We start from the raw sequence: 17980 nt of genomic DNA on the forward strand, positions 1-17980 counted from the left end.
TTTTTAAAAATATATATTATAGAAGTTTTTATTGTTGAAAAATCATGTTTCAATAGTAAAGATGCATCTACTTTCTAGAGTTGTGCCCTATTTAGCCATATTAACAAGTACGCAGCAAAAGAATGAGTCCAACTTATTAAGAACTAAGAGGCTCTTTTACCCAACAACTGTGACTGGGTATTCGTTCATCAGTGAATCTATCAGCGGTTTGTAAATCTGCACAGCCAATTGTTTGCCATGATCAGAGAGAGTGGTCAGTATGTTGATCTTCAGACAGTTTGGACGATCTGGTGTGTAGTTAACCCAGGGCGCCAAGCCCGACATGTTCCCGTTAGGGCTGCCGTGTTTTGCAAAGCTGGACCAGAAAGCCATCATTTCATCTGATATAAGGAGATCAGCTTGAGTATGACCTTTCTTTGTGTTCCAGAATTGGTCGTTGTCGAATGAACGAAATAGAAACGCTTGCTCATTACCGTGAACTGCACCTACGAACGGAGGCATCTCACTGTCGCTTGGTCTGTATTGGAACTCGTAAAGGTAGTGTTTACTGTCACGTGACCACGTTTCTGCCAACATGGTTTCCATGACGATGGGCGCTATAAAAACAAAGTCGGACACAGCTCTCAACCCTTGCCTAAAAATTAAACTCGTGTCCGTCAAATTTTTTTATATAAACTTCCTCAAACTGATCAACTATGCTGTCAGATGTCATTATTTTTAGTGAGGTCATTAAATTATGAATGCTTTCCCGAAATCCTTCTCGTGTCAGCTGTGCAGATGACGTATTCAGGAAGTACCAGCCTTCGTCAGAATTGTACCCTTGAATTGTGTCCACGTGGTTAAAGTTCCCGGACCGAAGTATCTTCAAAGGATAGTCTGGCAAAGATCTAAGCAATGCTTCGACCCGAGGGATGAAGACAAGGCCGTTGCTTTTTCGATACTCTGTACTGGCATTTATCAAGTCAAAGACATTAACTTTCTGCAAGCAGACGAGAATTTCAGTGGAGGACAATTGTGTACAGTTTAACTTAGAAGCAATGGATTGAGCTATGGTGTCGGGCTGAATCTTGTTGACAGGGTAGGTGATTGACCAATAAGCCAATGGCGAGCCACTTTCTAATATTGCTCTCTGAAATAATCCTTTTGACAAAGGAGACAATACTAGAAGAGAAACACATGCTGCTCCAGAACTTTCTCCGAAAATTGTTACCATTTGAGGATCGCCTCCAAAGAACTGAATATTTGCTTGGATCCATTGTAAAGCCATGATCTGATCGAGAAGTCCGAAATTTCCCGGAATGATGGAGTCTGCTGTGCTCAAAAAGCCGAGGATGTCTAGTCTGTAATTAACCGTTACCACAACAACGCCTCTGCTTGCTAATACACTCCCGTTGTATTTAGACCCCGATCCCATGGAGAAAGATCCACCGTGAATCCAAACCATGACGGGAAGTAAGCTGGTAGAGGGTGCCGTCCCCTGTGACGTAGGTTCCGTGGGCGAATAAATATTCAAGTTTAAACAATCTTCGCTTATTGGAGTGGGATCAAAGGGGTCGAGCTCATCTAGTTGAGGACACTTTGGACCGAGAGTGACAGCATCTCTGACTCCAGACCATGAATTCGGAGGTTCTGGCTGTTTGAAACGTCTGGGACCTGGAAATGAATACGTGAGTAAACACAATTGACCATTGAATCAATGTTGTACTAAGACCTTACAGATAAAAACTCTGTTACTTCACACATGGCAAAAAATAAACCCCATTTGGGCAGTTATTTGAGACAAACATCTATAAAAAAGCTAACAAGATACTCGAAATAAAGAATCACCCTTTGTGTCAGGATTTTGTGATTTTACCATCACAAAGAGATACAAGACACCGATAGCAAAGACAAACAGACACAAACACTCTTTTGTTCCCCTGGCAATCAAATCATTAAATAAGAACAATCTGGTATAAACTTTGTCATAATGTTTTTTGTTTGGTGTAATGTACAAATTGTAAGACAAATTTCTATACGGACAATAAAGATTATTATTATGTTAGAAATGAACGAGTAGTCATTCTCTGGCGCTGCCAGGGTCGAGTTTCGCTAAAGAGAAACAAAATTCATCGTAGTCCCTTTAACAGTTTCCACTGAGGAATTTTCTGGTGATGTGGCAGGTCTGCAGCAGTACCGCCCTCTGACAGGCAACGAAGATGTTCCTAGGAATGTTAAGGGCCTTGAAGGTGTCTGTGAGGTCAGTAGTTATTATCCCCTCGGTTGATATAACAATGGGGTATATTGTTATTTTGGACAATTTCCATAGACGCTTAATCTCCAAGCCTAGGTTCCCATATTTTCTTTGTTTTTCTATCTCAGTTTTTCTTAAATTATGAGACAGTGGTACGGCGATATCGATAATGGTAGCGGTTTTTTCTTTTTTATCGATGAACAGCAGATCCGGGCGATTGAAATCTACCGTTTTGTCGGTCAGAATAGGCCTATCCCAGTACAGCAGATGTTCAGTAGACTCGAGAACCTCTTGCGGAGAGTATTTATAATAAGGGGGAGTGTCTTTACCGATCAATTTGTACGTCAAAGCCAGGTGTTGGTGTATCAACTTTGCAACTTGGTTATGGCGACCCAGATAGGCCGATTCCGATAGGGCTGGACATCCTGCCATAATGTGTTCAATCGACTCGCCCACATTTCCACATTTTCGGCATTTGTCGACAACATTGAGTTTCAGGATATGCTTCTCGTAATTTTTTGTCCTGATTACTCTGTCCTGTATTGCTGTAACAAAGCCTTCTGTTTCAGGGTAGAGATGACCTGCTTTGAGCCATGTTAAGGAAGCAGCCTTGTCGATGTTGTCACCATGTAATGAAGCCGGAAATTTTCCTTGGAGTGTTTTTTCCTCCCATTATTATTATTATGTTAGAAATGAACGAGTAGTCATTCTCTGGCGCTGCCAGGGTCGAGTTTCGCTAAAGAGAAACAAAATTCATCGTAGTCCCTTTAACAGTTTCCACTGAGGAATTTTCTGGTGATGTGGCAGGTCTGCAGCAGTACCGCCCTCTGACAGGCAACGAAGATGTTCCTAGGAATGTTAAGGGCCTTGAAGGTGTCTGTGAGGTCAGTTGTTATTATCCCCTCGGTTGATATAACAATGGGGTATATTGTTATTTTGGACAATTTCCATAGACGCTTAATCTCCAAGCCTAGGTTCCCATATTTTCTTTGTTTTTCTATCTCAGTTTTTCTTAAATTATGAGACAGTGGTACAGCGATATCGATAATGGTAGCGGTTTTTTCTTTTTTATCGATGAACAGCAGATCCGGGCGATTGAAATCTACCGTTTTGTCGGTCAGAATAGGCCTATCCCAGTACAGCAGATAATCAGTAGACTCAAGAACCTCTTGCGGAGAGTATTTATAATAAGGGGGAGTGTCCTTACCGATCAATTTGTACGTCAAAGCCAAGTGTTGGTGTATTAACTTTGCAACTTGGTTATGGCGACCTAGGTAGGCTGATTCTGATAGGGCTGGACATCCTGCCATAATGTGTTCAATCGACTCGCCCACATTTCCACATTTTCGGCATTTGTCGACAACATTGAGTTTCAGGATATGCTTCTCGTAATTTTTTGTCCTTATTACTCTGTCCTGTATTGCTGTAACAAAGCCTTCTGTTTCAGGGTAGAGATGACCTGCTTTGAGCCATGTTAAGGAAGCAGCCTTGTCGATGTTGTCCCCATGTAATGAAGCCGGAAATTTTCCGTGGAGTGTTTTTTCTTCCCATTGGCGAATCTCATGCCCTACGTCGTCCAAACCTATATTGACATCAGCATTGTGTAGGTTCAGGGGGGTTGCATCGGAGTCGTATTTCCGTAGGAAGGAAACTAATTTGTTGCTGGAGGCGAGCAGTTTTGATCGTATTTTTAAAACTTGCATCTTACACAATTTGAAGATGTTCTGCAATCCACGACCCCCATCTTTCCTGGGCAGGTATAACCTTATGGTGGAGGACTTGGGGTGTAGGCATCGAAACTTGGTTAGTAATTTTCTAGTGAGTCTGTCAATGTCATGTAGGTCGGTGTCAGTCCATTTGATCACACCGAACGTGTAAAGGAGCACAGGGACGGCCCAGCTGTTTATTGCAGTGATGAGATTACTGCCAGACAGTTTGGTGTTGAGGATTTTATTAACTCTTTGCCTATATTTGCCAAGAAAGTCCTCTTTTAATTTCTTATGGTTTATCTTGGCATTCTGGTTTATTCCAAGATATTTATAAATAGAGGCGGAGTTCAATTCCTCGATGCCTTCAAATTCAATGTTGGTGTTCGTTGCCTTGCCCTTTTTAATGCTTATGATGCCACACTTATCCAGGCCAAAAGACATACAGATATCGTCACTAAAGCATTTTACCGTTTTGATTAAGGTGTGTAATTTTTGCTCGGTTTCTGCGTATAGCTTTAGATCATCCATGTATAATAAGTGGGACACACATTTTGTACATTTAGTGTCAACCCTAAAACCGTTTGTAGAGTCTTGGAGTAATGTAGATAGAGGATTAATCGCTAGGCAGAACCAGAGTGGAGATAGTGAGTCACCCTGGTATATACCTCTTCTTATGTGCACAGAACCTAGTTTATCACGATTTAGGTGCAGGTTTATCTTCCAATTATTCATACAGACTTTCAATAGTTGTTTTATTCTTGGGTTGATTCTATGGATGTCCAGGGTTTTTAATAGCCAATCATGCGGAACTGAATCGAAAGCTTTTTTGTAGTCGATGTAACACATGTGTAAATTTCTCTTTCTTCTATTAGCTTGATGCAATATAATACCATCTATAGTTAGCTGTACTTTACAGCCCATCGACTCTTCAATGCAACCTTGTTGTTCATCTGCTAGTAGCTTATGGGCAGAACAAAATTTATACATTTTACTTTTTATTATTATTATTATTATTATTATTATTATGTTTAGTACATTTAATCAATAATCCATTAGTCATTTGGTTCATCTTCTAGTTTAATCAATGTCAATATTCTGTCTATTCTAGTGGCCTTGTGTCCCAGATTAGAAATCTATATTTGAGGAGTGAACAGAGTTCACAGAAAATGTGTTGGCAACTATTTTAATAAACGATAGCCTATAAACTAATCATGTAGATTAATAACGAAGAAAAAGAACTGGCTGCCTATGCCAAACTGGGACTCGAACACTTAATGAGGTTGTGACCGAGCGTCGCATGAGGCTTGCTGGACAGAATGACAGAATGAATGACGCATACCAAGAGTTGCGATGACATAGAAGTCAATACGAGGAAATCGCACACAAGGACATCCTTGTATAACTTGGCGCCACACTTTCATGGAGAGCCCCAGAGCACTGGACACCAGGGGCTTCAGACATTGTCAGTGACGGATCTTTGTGGAGGCAGCTTGCCGCACAATGCGGATCTAAATCTAAGTAAGTACAGTCGTGTGGTATGCGCTCTGGACTGTCGTTCGATGATCTCAATGGTCCCGGTTGAGCCCTGCCCGACACCATCCTCCGTCGTCCTGAGGGAGGTTTGGGTTAGGATGTAATGATCTTCAAAATCTAAAGGAGCATCCAAAACTATTATAACATTTAACAAAACAAATAACAAGCAAATATAAACGTAACATAGAAACAGGTTTATAAAAGTTCCAGGGTCGAAGTATTTTCAAAGGATAGTCTGGCTAAAAAAACATACCTGTGGGCGGTTTGGCATATGGCACACCCAGGTAGCAGAACATTGCCTTGTTATCGATGATCGACGAAGTGCCCTTGACAATTCCATAGTTCGTTTTGGCCAGCACGTTTTCATGACCATAGGCCCCATTCAATAAACACAGAAATAGTATCACAGTAACCATGTGTACACGAGGTCAATAGTACATGCACAGCTGGATGTGATCTTTGTACATGTCAGCACTTTCCTAAGTCATGTACACATTGATTTCTGCGATGGCAGTATTTCTGTTAAAAACAGTTGGTCCTCTAAAAATCTCTCTTGTTTCAATAACTTACAAATCTCGTGGCCAGCAAATCTTTTTTTTTTCTTTCTTATCTTTTGTTTGATTAGAACACACAGTGTCAGGCTGTCAACCTTCAAGCATTTTGATTTTGTTTTTTTAGACTTAGCACTAGTTTTATTTTCAAGGCTATAAAGTATTGCAGCATTGACATAGAGGCTTGCACATATATTCTTTCATGACGTCTTCTGATTGAAAATTATTTTATAACTCGTGACGGTTTAGGCGGAAGTACTAAATCGTATTTCCAGATGAAAATTATTTTAGAACTCGTAGCGGTCACAGAAAGGAAGTACACAATGGCTACTGACTGTCAGAAAAACTAAAAGAGGATCTATCTAAGATCATAAGAGATAGATGAAGAAGTACATCTTTTCCTCAAATCGCAGCACAGCAGCAGTTAGACTTTGGGCAAAAGTCTACATAATTTGTGGAACTGGTATCCTCAGTTCTATAATAGAGTGGCTAATTGGTCGTGTGATATGCGCTTCGGACTGTTGGCTTGACTAATTCGAAATGTATCCGCTTCCACTTATCCGCTTCCACTTATCCCCTTCCACTTATCCACTTCCACTTATCTCCTTCCACTTATCCACTTCCACTTATCCCCTTTCACTTATCCACTTCCACTTATCCACTGTATGCCGTCTTGCAGGAGGTTTGGACCAAGACGTAATAACCTTTAGTTATGAAGTCAAGTCCGAAACCTGCGAAACAAAACATTTTTTTATTTCGCTATTGTTTTCATTTTTAACAATACCTCTATTCAGGTCACACCTTCATGGAACCTGGGTGGACTAAAAAATCTGGGTGGGTGAAACCTGGAGACGGATCTCAATAACAAAGAAAGGAGCGAGAAGAAAGGGTCGTCCAAACAAGCCTGGAAAAGTGGACCGATCTGGCTTCGCAAACTGTCACAGCACCCTTATGAAGAAGTTTAAAGGATCTGAGATGAGGAAATAGAAATCTAGAATTAACAGTTGTCATTGTATTTTTTTACATTTGCTACATTTAAGTTACCGAATCATTTTGTTTGTGTCTTTTAAAGTTAGATGGTGTTCATTGTATTCATCTTTCATTTTAGGTTTTCGCTATTGATATGTTCACACACAAAATATGATTTGATTGATAAATGTATTGACGTACATGAAACATAGGTGAAGTAACTGCATGCAAATCATATGAGGGAAATAGGTAGTCTGAACCAAAGTTATCATATGAGGGAAATAGGTAGTCTGAACCGAAGTTATCATATGAGGGAAATAGGTAGTCTGAACCAAAGTTATCATATGAGGGAAATAGGTAGTCTGAACCGAAGTTATCATATGAGGGAAATAGGTAGTCTGAACCAAAGTTATCATATGAGGGAAATAGGTAGTCTGAACCGAAGTTATCATATGAGGGAAATAGGTAGTCTGAACCGATGTTATCATATGAGGGAAATAGATAGTCTGAACCGAAGTTATCATATGAGGGAAATAGGTAGTCTGAACCGAAGTTATCATATGAGGGAAATAGGTAGTCTGAACCAAAGTTATCATATGAGGGAAATAGGTAGTCTGAACCGAAGTTATCATATGAGGGAAATAGGTAGTCTGAACCGAAGTTATCATATGAGGGAAATAGGTAGTCTGAACCGAAGTTATCATATGAGGGAAATAGGTAGTCTGAACCGAAGTTATCATATGAGGGAAATAGGTAGTCTGAACCGAAGTTATCATATGAGGGAAATAGGTAGTCTGAACCGAAGTTATCATATGAGGGAAATAGGTAGTCTGAACCGAAGTTATCATATGAGGGAAATAGGTAGTCTGAACCGAAGTTATCATATGAGGGAAATAGGTAGTCTGAACCAAAGTTATCATATGAGGGAAATAGGTAGTCTGAACCGAAGTTATCATATGAGGGAAATAGGTAGTCTGAACCGAAGTTATCATATGAGGGAAATAGGTAGTCTGAACCGAAGTTATCATATGAGGGAAATAGGTAGTCTGAACCGAAGTTATCATATGAGGGAAATAGGTAGTCTGAACCGAAGTTATCATATGAGGGAAATAGGTAGTCTGAACCGAAGTTATCATATGAGGGAAATAGGTAGTCTGAACCGAAGTTATCATATGAGGGAAATAGGTAGTCTGAACCGAAGATGCAGAAAGGAATCTGTTCATGTGATGTTCGAGACTAGGGCTAAGGATTGAGTTATTGCTACATTGCAAGACTACATCAGTACATTTTAAAAATACAGATTCTTAACAAGACGAATCATTGAGGACTTTATTTTTGATGTTACCCAACAATATCACAGTTAAAGGAAATGTCTATTAGGCTTAAAATCTTTTGATAGAAATCAACAGCTGTTTGTTTACTTTGTGCTATGGTAGTGGTGACTTTGTCGATCTTTAGAACCTGCTGTTGCGTCTGACTGAAAGGCTGCCAGCTAATGCTGGTTGTTGTTTGGTTCAACGGCGATCCAGTTTTGGCGAAGTTCGTCCAGATGTTCATTATTTCCTGTGAGATCATATCGTCGTCAGCGGTGTGTCCCCTGTCTACCGGCCACTGGTCAGGATCTTCAAAAGCGTCAAAGACAAAAGGAACCTCATCTCCGTGTACAGCATGGATCCACATGGGCGTGTCGCTGACACTCATTCGGTACTCAAACTCGTAAAGAAAGCATTTCTTCTCTGGAGCCGCCTCCGACGCCCATGTTGATTCTATAATGGTCGGGGCGATGAAGGTGTAGTCCGAGAGAGCCGTCAGTGCCTGGCGAACTATGACATCAGGGTCAGTTGTGTTCCCGAGATAAAGGCTCTCGAACTCTGACAATATCTGATCTTTGTTGGCCAAATTGAAAGGAGACACGACGCGAGATATTCGGCGCCGAAATTCGTCTCGATCGATTCCACTTGGAGATCCCAAAACAAAGAGGGCTTCGTCGGTGTTATAGCCCCGAATCGTATCCACGTGGTTGAACTGATTACATTTTAACATTTTCAAAGGGCGCTCGGGAATTACTCTGAAGGTCGTTTCAACCACTGGGGCAAAGGAAACGTCAAGATTAATAGCGCGCCGGAAGTCCCAGCTCGCCTTGAGTAGATCAGCTGTACTTACATTCCTCATACAATCCAGAAACTGAGTTGAATTATCCAGTTTACAGTTGACTTTTGCACCAACTTGTCCAGCTATGTACTTGGGGGTGAGTCTGCTGGTAGGGTAGTTGACCACCCATGGGGACAAAGAAGAGCCACTCTCAATGATGGCCCTGTGGAACAAACCAGCAGCTAATGGAGATAAAAGCAAGAGAGAGACACATCCTGCTCCAGCGCTCTCACCAAAGATGGTCACTTGATTTGGGTCACCTCCAAACGATCCAATGTTTTGTTTCACCCACTCTAAAGCCAGGAGTTGGTCAAGGAGTGCAAAATTACCCGGGGCTACTTCATCTTGGGTGCTCAAGAATCCCAGCGCGTCCAGTCGGTAGTTGACCGTGACCACCACTACACCTTTGTGAGCCAACTCCGTACCATTAAAGGAAGTTCCGGACCCAGTCAGGAAGGAGCCTCCGTGAATCCAAACCATTACTGGTAGCTGACCATCTGTACTCGGAGTGTAAACGTTGAGGGTCAAGCAGTCTTCGCTCATTTGGTAGTGAGATGCCCTGTATTGAGGACAAATAGTCCCAAGCTGCCTAGTATCTCGAACTCCTGACCAAGGGTCTGCTTTCTCTGGCCTCGCGAAGCGTCTGGAACCTAAGGAAATAAATGTGCAACAAATGTGTTAGTGAGCACTAGAGAATTGAGAGGTCACAGTACAAATGAAACGTAATGCTATCGGAACGTTATATAGGAGAAATAACAAGAGAATAAAATACGAAATATGTGATTTCAATCAATAGATGTTGATAAAAGGAAGCTGACATGTGAATCTGAATTTATGCATCATTTCATGCATTGATTACTTGCTACAAAAATGCATGAAAATATTTTATGCATGTACTTTTAAATTTATTTTTTTTTTTTTGAAAATTGTAAAAAAAATAATTACAAAGATAATTTGTGTTGTAACACAAATTCAAAATCGGTCCCCCAAAGTGGTCCGATGTAAAGGGACGTGCTATAATATTTTTGATATCTCAGGAATGTATAAACTACAAGCTATTCATCTCGTCGATACAAAAATAAAATACAATCGCCAATCGTCTATTTCGTGTTCTCTAATAGCGATTATTCCCCTTCCGGGGACCGCTATGAAAGGTTCGTTTCTAAGAGACTGGAAGAACGAAACAGGCCACAGGGTGAACCAAACAAGCCACAGGGTGAACCAAACAAGCCACAGGGTGAACGAAACAAGCCACAGGGTGAACGAAACAAGCCACAGGGTGAACGAAACAAGCCACAGGGTGAACGAAACAAGCCACAGGGTGAACGAAACAAGCCACAGGGTGAACGAAACAAGCCACAGGGTGAACGAAACAAGCCACAGGGTGAACGAAACAAGCCACAGGGTGAACGAAACAAGCCACAGGGTGAACGAAACAAGCCACAGGGTGAACGAAACAAGCCACAGGGTGAACGAAACAAGCCACAGGGTGAACGAAACAAGCCACAGGGTGAACGAAACAAGCCACAGGGTGAACGAAACAAGCCACAGGGTGAACGAAACAAGCCACAGGGTGAACGAAACAAGCCACAGGGTGAACGAAACAAGCCACAGGGTGAACGAAACAAGCCACAGGGTGAACCAAACAAGCCACAGGGTGAACGAAACAAGCCACAGGGTGAACCAAACAAGCCACAGGGTGAACGAAACAAGCCACAGGGTGAACCAAACAAGCCACAGGGTGAACGAAACAAGCCACAGGGTGAACGAAACAAGCCACAGGGTGAACGAAACAAGCCACAGGGTGAACGAAACAAGCCACAGAGGGAACGAAACAGGCCACAGGGTGAACGAAACAAGCCACAGGGTGAACGAAACAAGCCACAGGGTGAACCAAACAAGCCACAGGGTGAACGAAACAAGCCACAGGGTGAACGAAACAAGCCACAGGGTGAACGAAACAAGCCACAGGGTGAACGAAACAAGCCACAGGGTGAACGAAACAAGCCACAGGGTGAACGAAACAAGCCACAGGGTGAACGAAACAAGCCACAGGGTGAACCAAACAAGCCACAGGGTGAACGAAACAAGCCACAGGGTGAACGAAACAAGCCACAGGGTGAACGAAACAAGCCACAGAGGGAACGAAACAGGCCACAGGGTGAACGAAACAAGCCACAGGGTGAACGAAACAGACCACAGGGTGAACGAAACAAGCCACAGGGTGAACGAAACAAGCCACAGGGTGAACGAAACAAGCCACAGGGTGAACGAAACAAGCCACAGGGTGAACCAAACAAGCCACAGGGTGAACGAAACAAGCCACAGGGTGAACGAAACAAGCCACAGGGTGAACGAAACAAGCCACAGGGTGAACGAAACAAGCCACAGAGGGAACGAAACAGGCCACAGGGTGAACGAAACAAGCCACAGGGTGAACGAAACAGACCACAGGGTGAACGAAACAAGCCACAGGGTGAACGAAACAAGCCACAGGGTGAACGAAACAGGCTACATGATGAAATGAGATTTGGGTTTTGGGCTTCTAAGCACGTGCCATCAAAAGGAAATCTAAAAAAAATAAAATCAATAGCAGCTATTTGTTCATATATTAATTATAAATAAAGTGGAATATGGAAATTTTACAATGCCGTAAGTATAATAGGATGACGGAAGTTCCTCTTTTATTGTAATTTTGTTTTTACTTTTTTTTTTTGTTTTTATATGAGCCTAATTAGCATTTGTCAAAATAAATATCAATAGTTTCCATTCACTACAAATTTGCTTTACTCAGATATTCATAATATAGCAACATTGTAATACTTGTATCTTACCCATTCATCCACCAGGGCACACACACACACAAAGTAAAGCATTTATTGGCTTACTTCCCCTTTGTAAGTAACATTTGTGTATAGCTAAGTATCTGACGTTTGTTGTTTTTCTCCATTGTGAAGGCAGTATGCTGCTCCAAGGTATCAAGCACTAACAATGATGTTCAAAATGTCTGGCTACAGAGACATTGCCTCATACACATGTTGAGACCAAATGCATTTGTATGTAATTTATGATATATGCAGGGCCGGATCTAGAATTGATATGACCGCAGGCTATTTGAGATATGGGGACTTTGTAATCAACATCAGATTTTTTTTGCTCTTTATTCAGAATGGTTGAAAATATCCCTGGAACCATTTTTTTTTTTGGGGGGGGGGAGGCATGTTGGGACTCAATGTAGCTTGTGTAGCATATAGGTCATTCCGTAGCTTGTGTAGCCTATAGGTAATTCCGTAGCTTGTGTAGCCTATAGGTCATTTCGTAGCTTGTGTAGCCTATAGGTCATTCCGTAGCTTGTGTAGCCTATAGGTCATTCCGTAGCTTGTGTAGCCTATAGGTCATTCCGTAGCTTGTGTAGCCTATAGGTCATTCCGGCAATGAAACTACGTCTTTGCTTTTAGAAGACTGTGTTCCAGCTATAATGTACAAAGTATTTCTAGGACTTGTAAATAATACCAAATATTTGGATTTATTGCAAATACATGAAAAAACAACAACTGAACTTGATAAAGGACTTACCTGTGGGCGGTTTGGCGTAGGGTATGGCCAGAAAAGATAGGACAGTTCCAGCGGCAGACACACGGGCCAATCCTTTGACAGTTCCATACGTTGTATTGGTGAGTACATCATCCAGGGCTTTCAAAATTTGCCCATCAGTGACTCTAGCAGCTAGTGCTACCCCAATGACCAGAAAGGCGCTAGTTGGCGACATGATGAGCTGGCTTTGAAACGTGAACAATGGTAGTAGTTGTAAGCCATCTTATCCTTATCTGTCCAGAGAGTTGATTTGTTGTCGTAATTAGGGCCATGTCACTGGCAGATAACACTGAATTGATTACATTTCCTTTGTCCTTCTTGAAATGTAGGTCAGAAACAAACGACCTAAAGGGCAATTGACTCATTAGAGCTACTTTCATTCGCAGAGAGTGTAGTCTAATAGATTCCTGTGAATAGATTATAGTTTATTTGAATCTTTAAAAAAATTTACAAATATAACGTTGGCTTTTGAAAACTTGCTCAAAGTTTGTGCTATTTTAAAACTCTGTTTATGATAATTACATGTATTTTGGTCTTTTGACACTAATTAGTTGTTTTTTTTTTGGTGGGGGAAGGGATAAAATAAAAGGAAGAATAAACTAATTGAATGCTTTAATCAAATGTTTTGAATACAAAGTAACACACCAAAAAACAAAATGTCATCAGCCGCCATGAAGGCACAATACATTCTTGGAAAAACTAGAGCGAAAAACAGTTGAATAAATTCATGGTGGAACCACCTATATCAAAACAAACATTCTCGACTATAAGGCTTACTTCAAAGAGTACACCGCACGATGTGCAGACCCCACCACCTACCAATTCTACCTCTCTAGGCTTTAAAAAATAAATAAAATAATACTTTCATTTAGTTCAAAAAAAAAGATTCCATATGGATCCATGTACCATTTTAACTCTTTCTCTCCTAATTGACGATGCCAAAGTTGACTTAAGCCCATTAAACCAAATTGATTTTGGGATTTATAAACTTAAATTTGTGTTATGTAAAAAGAGAATGCATTTCCCTATATTTCGATACCAAATATAATATTTTCTGATATCAAACACAAAAGTTATTGAAGTTTAATCATAACAGGATACTAAAATACCAATGAGCAAAATGAATAGTTATAATGGGAACGAGGAAAATAATTACGGAGAGAAAGAGTTAACAGTAAATGTCACAAGGCGACACTAAGAAACGTGTGTTACAAATCAAAAACCTCCAAAACTGGTAAGTCCTACTTATTACAATGCATAGACACGAAACAAAACCCTAATTTGACTTCCTGTCAAGAAGCGACCACTAAATGTTTATATCACTAACAGAATCAGTGAACTAGTACAATATTTTACAATACTTTTGAACAACAAAGATTATAATGAGTGAAATGGCCTTAATTATTTTGAATCAATCATGAACCACTACACAGTTCACGTCATTTATTGGTCTAGTCATCTGAACGCTCCAACGTAATAATGAGAAGGAGGAAGAAGAATCATGTATTAATGTCTTATCTTATCTTATCTTATATAATACAGACGTTACTTCAAAAAAAGAAGATGATTACGTCCTACGCGTCATGCATATTAACCAATGACTTAAATTCTGCCAAGTCACTGTTTTTCCTGACTAGCTCAGGCAACCCATTCCATGCTCTGTTCCAGTTTCTTAATGTTTTCTTGAGTTGAAGGGTCCCAAACGGAGGATGCATATTCTATTATTGGCCTAACCAATGTTAAATAACATTTTAGTTTTATGTTCTTATTTGATTTATAGAAATTTCTTTTAATAAATCCTAATGCTTTGTTTGATTTTTTTTATAGATTCATCAATATGTGGATTCCATGACAGTTTTTCATTTATTATAACACCTAGGTATTTTGCGTTTTTAGTCTGTGTTACTGGTTTGCCATGAATAAGATAAGTGGAATTAATTTGTTTTAAGTTTTTTTGTTACTCTTAACAACTGACATTTTTCTGGGTGGAAAGACATGCTCCAATTTGATTCCTATTTCTGTAATTCATCTAATTCTCTTTGTAAAATATCTGTGTCTTGTGTTGTTGTTTTTATTGTTCTATATATTATACAATCGTCTGCAAATAATCTGACTTTTGTTCCTGAAGTAATGCAATTTGGTAAATTCATTTATGTAAATTAAAAATAGTAGTGGACCTAAGACTGTTCCTTGAGGTACACCTGAGTTTACTGTTAGCGGTGTTGATTTATAGAGCCATTTATTATTACAGTTTGTTCTCTCCCTATCAGAAAATCTTTAATCCACTGATGAAATGGACCATTGATGCCGAAATATTTTAATTTTTTTTAAAGCAAACTATGGTGGTGAACTTTGTCAAAAGCCTTGGAAAAATCTAGTAAGATAGCATCTATTTGTTCACTATAATCTATACCAGTGATGCTCAAAGTACGGCCCGTGGGCCAGATCCGGCCCGCAAAGTGGTTTTATCCGGCCCGCCGAAACGTCAGAACAAAGTGTAGAAAAATCTCTCCCCTCCCCCAACACACACAACATTTGTGTGTTTATGAAAGCTGACTCTGAATGAGAATCTACCAGGAAAAGTGAACGGATCTTTACATGTTGTGGCACAGGATTATAAGCCAGCATGATTTTTTTTTCTAAAGTAACTAAGGCTGTTCAAAAAAAGAAAATAACATAATAAAAACGGCATTATAAACCAAATACGAATGCATACTTGGTTTGAGCCGCGAATAAAAATATCGTTAAACTACTCCAATAAATTGGAGGATCGATGGCAATATTTACCAAAAAGAGACAAGAAAATTGAGTCGTTGGTAAAGCTAGCTACAATGTTGCTCACATTTGAAGTAGAGGAGTAATGAAATTTCCGACGGGTAAAAAACTAAACATCCAATATCCCATTAATTAATGTAAGTACTAGATCCAGAGTTTGTAATAACATTGTTTCAGGTCAATTTCTTTTCGTATTTGTACCTTTTCAGTCATGTGGCCCGCGACACGAGTGTCGAAATTAAAATGGCCCGCAGGTCGAATTAGGTTGGGCATCACTGATCTATACATTTTGAAAAATCATCAATTAGTCCTATTAGTTGTGTTTCACATGACCTAAATTTCCTAAAGCCATGTTAGTATGGGGTGGGGACATTATGTTTGTCTAAGTGGCTTATGATGTTACTACATATTATGTGTTCTAGGATTTTACATGTGATGCTGGTAAGTGATACTGGTCTGTAGTTTCCTGGGTTAGATTTTTCTCCTTTTTTAAATAGGGGGGTGACATTAGCTTCTTTCCAGTCCTTTGGTACTCTGCCCTGTTTAAGCGATGCCTGAAAGAGTATTTTGAACACCGGGGCTAGCTCATTGCTTAGTTCTTTGAGTAATCTAGCTGGAATACCATCAGGTCCAGACGCATTATTTGGTTTTGTGTTGGCTAATAGTTTTTGGATTCCATTTTCTTGTACTATTATATCTTCTATGTTGTCTACTTGGTTCAAATTAAGTAATATGTCTTTGTCTCCTGGGACTGAGAATGCTGATGCAAAGTATTTGTTTAGGATGTTTGCTTTAGTTTCATTATCATTATGTATTATGTTATGTTCATCTTTTAATGGCGCTATGCCTGTTGTTTCCATTTTCTTAGACTTAATGTATGACCATAAATTTGTGTTGTTATCTTTAGATATTACATTGTTTATGTATTCACTCTGCAGTTGTCTGCTTACTTTTTGGGTTAGGTGTTTAATTTTTATATACTTTTTGTAAACTCTTTCTGCCTTAGTTTCTTTAAATTTTCTATATAGGTTTTCTTTCTGTTTACAAAGCTTTTTTAGTCTATTACTAAACCAGTATTTATTTATTTTGTTCAGTATGTATTTAGTTGGTATATGATTTTCTGTAATGCTTTTAAGATGGTTTTTAATGAAATTCCAGAGGTCATCGATTGGTTGGTTAATGTCTTTTTTGTTGAAAGTTTAATGCAGCTTGGTGTAGTTGTGTTAGGTTACATTTATTCCAGAGTAAGATTTTTCTTTTGGGTTTTGTATTGGCTACTGCTTTTATCTGTGTATTTTTATGATCTCATGGTCTGATAGACCAGGGATAATATCATAATCTACCACTAATCCAGGTCTGCTGGTTAAGATGAGATCTAATGTGTTGTTTAATCTAGTTGGCTTTTTAATGATTTGATCTAAACTTAGGTTGTGTAAAGTTTCTATGAAAAGCTCATTTATGTCCTTAAGGTTTTGGTGTTTATCTATGGTTAGTGTTTTCCAATTTATATTAGGTAGGTTGAAATCACCCATAATCCAAAAAACAGCATTTTTATTTGTCTCTTTAAGTGTAGTAAGCTGATTACATAGTTCCTGCATGTATTCTAAACTAGAATTTGGTTGTCTGTAAATACTGCCTATTACTAGGGATGTTGAGGTGGTATTAATTTTACAAAATGTTGATTCTATATTTTTTGAGTTAAGTAAGGTAATTTCTTCTGCTATAAGAGTGTTTTTTATTGCTAAAAGAACTCCTCCATGATTATCAGCCCTATCTTTTCTAAAAAATTCATAATTACTATTGAAAATTTCTGCATTATAAATTTCAGGATGTAGCCAAGTTTCTGTTCCTACAATTATGTCTGGTTTCTCACATTCTAATAAAATTTCTAAGTCTGCTGTTTTGTTCCTAATGCTTTGAAAATTTATTACTAAGGTTTTAAGCTATTTTGGTATTACTTCTTTAGTAGGTTTGTTTAGTGAGGCTGTTGTATTAATTTTAGTAGATTTAGGTTTAACAGGAGTGGATCTGGCTAGTGGTTGGTGAGTTTGGTTTGGGATGGTGTTTAGGATGTTGTATGGGTTAGAAGTGTCCGCACCAAAAGAATTAAACAGTCCTTATGTAAACTTAGGAAACCCACACGGTTCACAGTGCCATGATGCATGGTACCATTCATCGCGGGCGTCACATTGAATGGCTTTCTGTTTCATGGTGCATACTTTTTTGCAGATGTTGCATCTATCTTTAGATCTAGACCCTGGATTTGATTCTACATCTCCTGCTATTAATATTAACAGTGATAAGTATTTATTTCTGCTGTGTCCTATTGAGAACTTTAAATATTTTTAGCCAACGATCTAATTCTCTACACAAGGCTTATCTCCCCTAAGCTTAGTACATTTCTATTTAAAATAAAATGACTTAATTAGGACAAATTGATTGATAATTGGCTAATATTGTGATTG

General features: G+C 39.4%; 2 protein-coding genes across 2 annotated transcripts; both read right to left on the bottom strand.

The window, feature by feature from the left end:
• Positions 1–6084, bottom strand: LOC106065806 (cocaine esterase-like). The gene is given in 3 exon segments (XM_013224709.2): positions 1–639; positions 641–1653; positions 5729–6084. Coding segments are annotated over 3 exon segments (1659 nt in total). The 5' UTR covers positions 5892–6084; the 3' UTR covers positions 1–156.
• Positions 6085–8310: 2226 nt separating this feature from the next.
• LOC106065807 (neuroligin-4, X-linked-like) lies at positions 8311–12962 on the bottom strand. Its single transcript, XM_056030794.1, has 2 exons — positions 12723–12962; positions 8311–9796 (listed from the first exon to the last, which is right to left on the bottom strand). The coding sequence occupies exons 1-2, from the start codon at positions 12913–12915 to the stop codon at positions 8337–8339; spliced, it is 1653 nt and encodes a 550-aa protein (XP_055886769.1). The 5' UTR covers positions 12916–12962; the 3' UTR covers positions 8311–8336.
• Positions 12963–17980: the final 5018 nt, after the last annotated feature.

The sequence above is a fragment of the Biomphalaria glabrata genome, chromosome 5, assembly GCF_947242115.1.
Source record: "Biomphalaria glabrata chromosome 5, xgBioGlab47.1, whole genome shotgun sequence".
NCBI lineage: Eukaryota > Metazoa > Mollusca > Gastropoda > Planorbidae > Biomphalaria > Biomphalaria glabrata.

Bases quoted from the DNA above. Each gene is read 5' to 3' on its own strand.
- LOC106065807 (XM_056030794.1), bottom strand. From the start codon at position 12,915: ATGTCGCCAACTAGCGCCTTTCTGGTCATTGGGGTAGCACTAGCTGCT. The intron at 9,797-12,722 runs GTAAGTCCTTTA...TTATTTCCTTAG, and splicing joins CTACGCCAAACCGCCCACAG to GTTCCAGACGCTTCGCGAGG.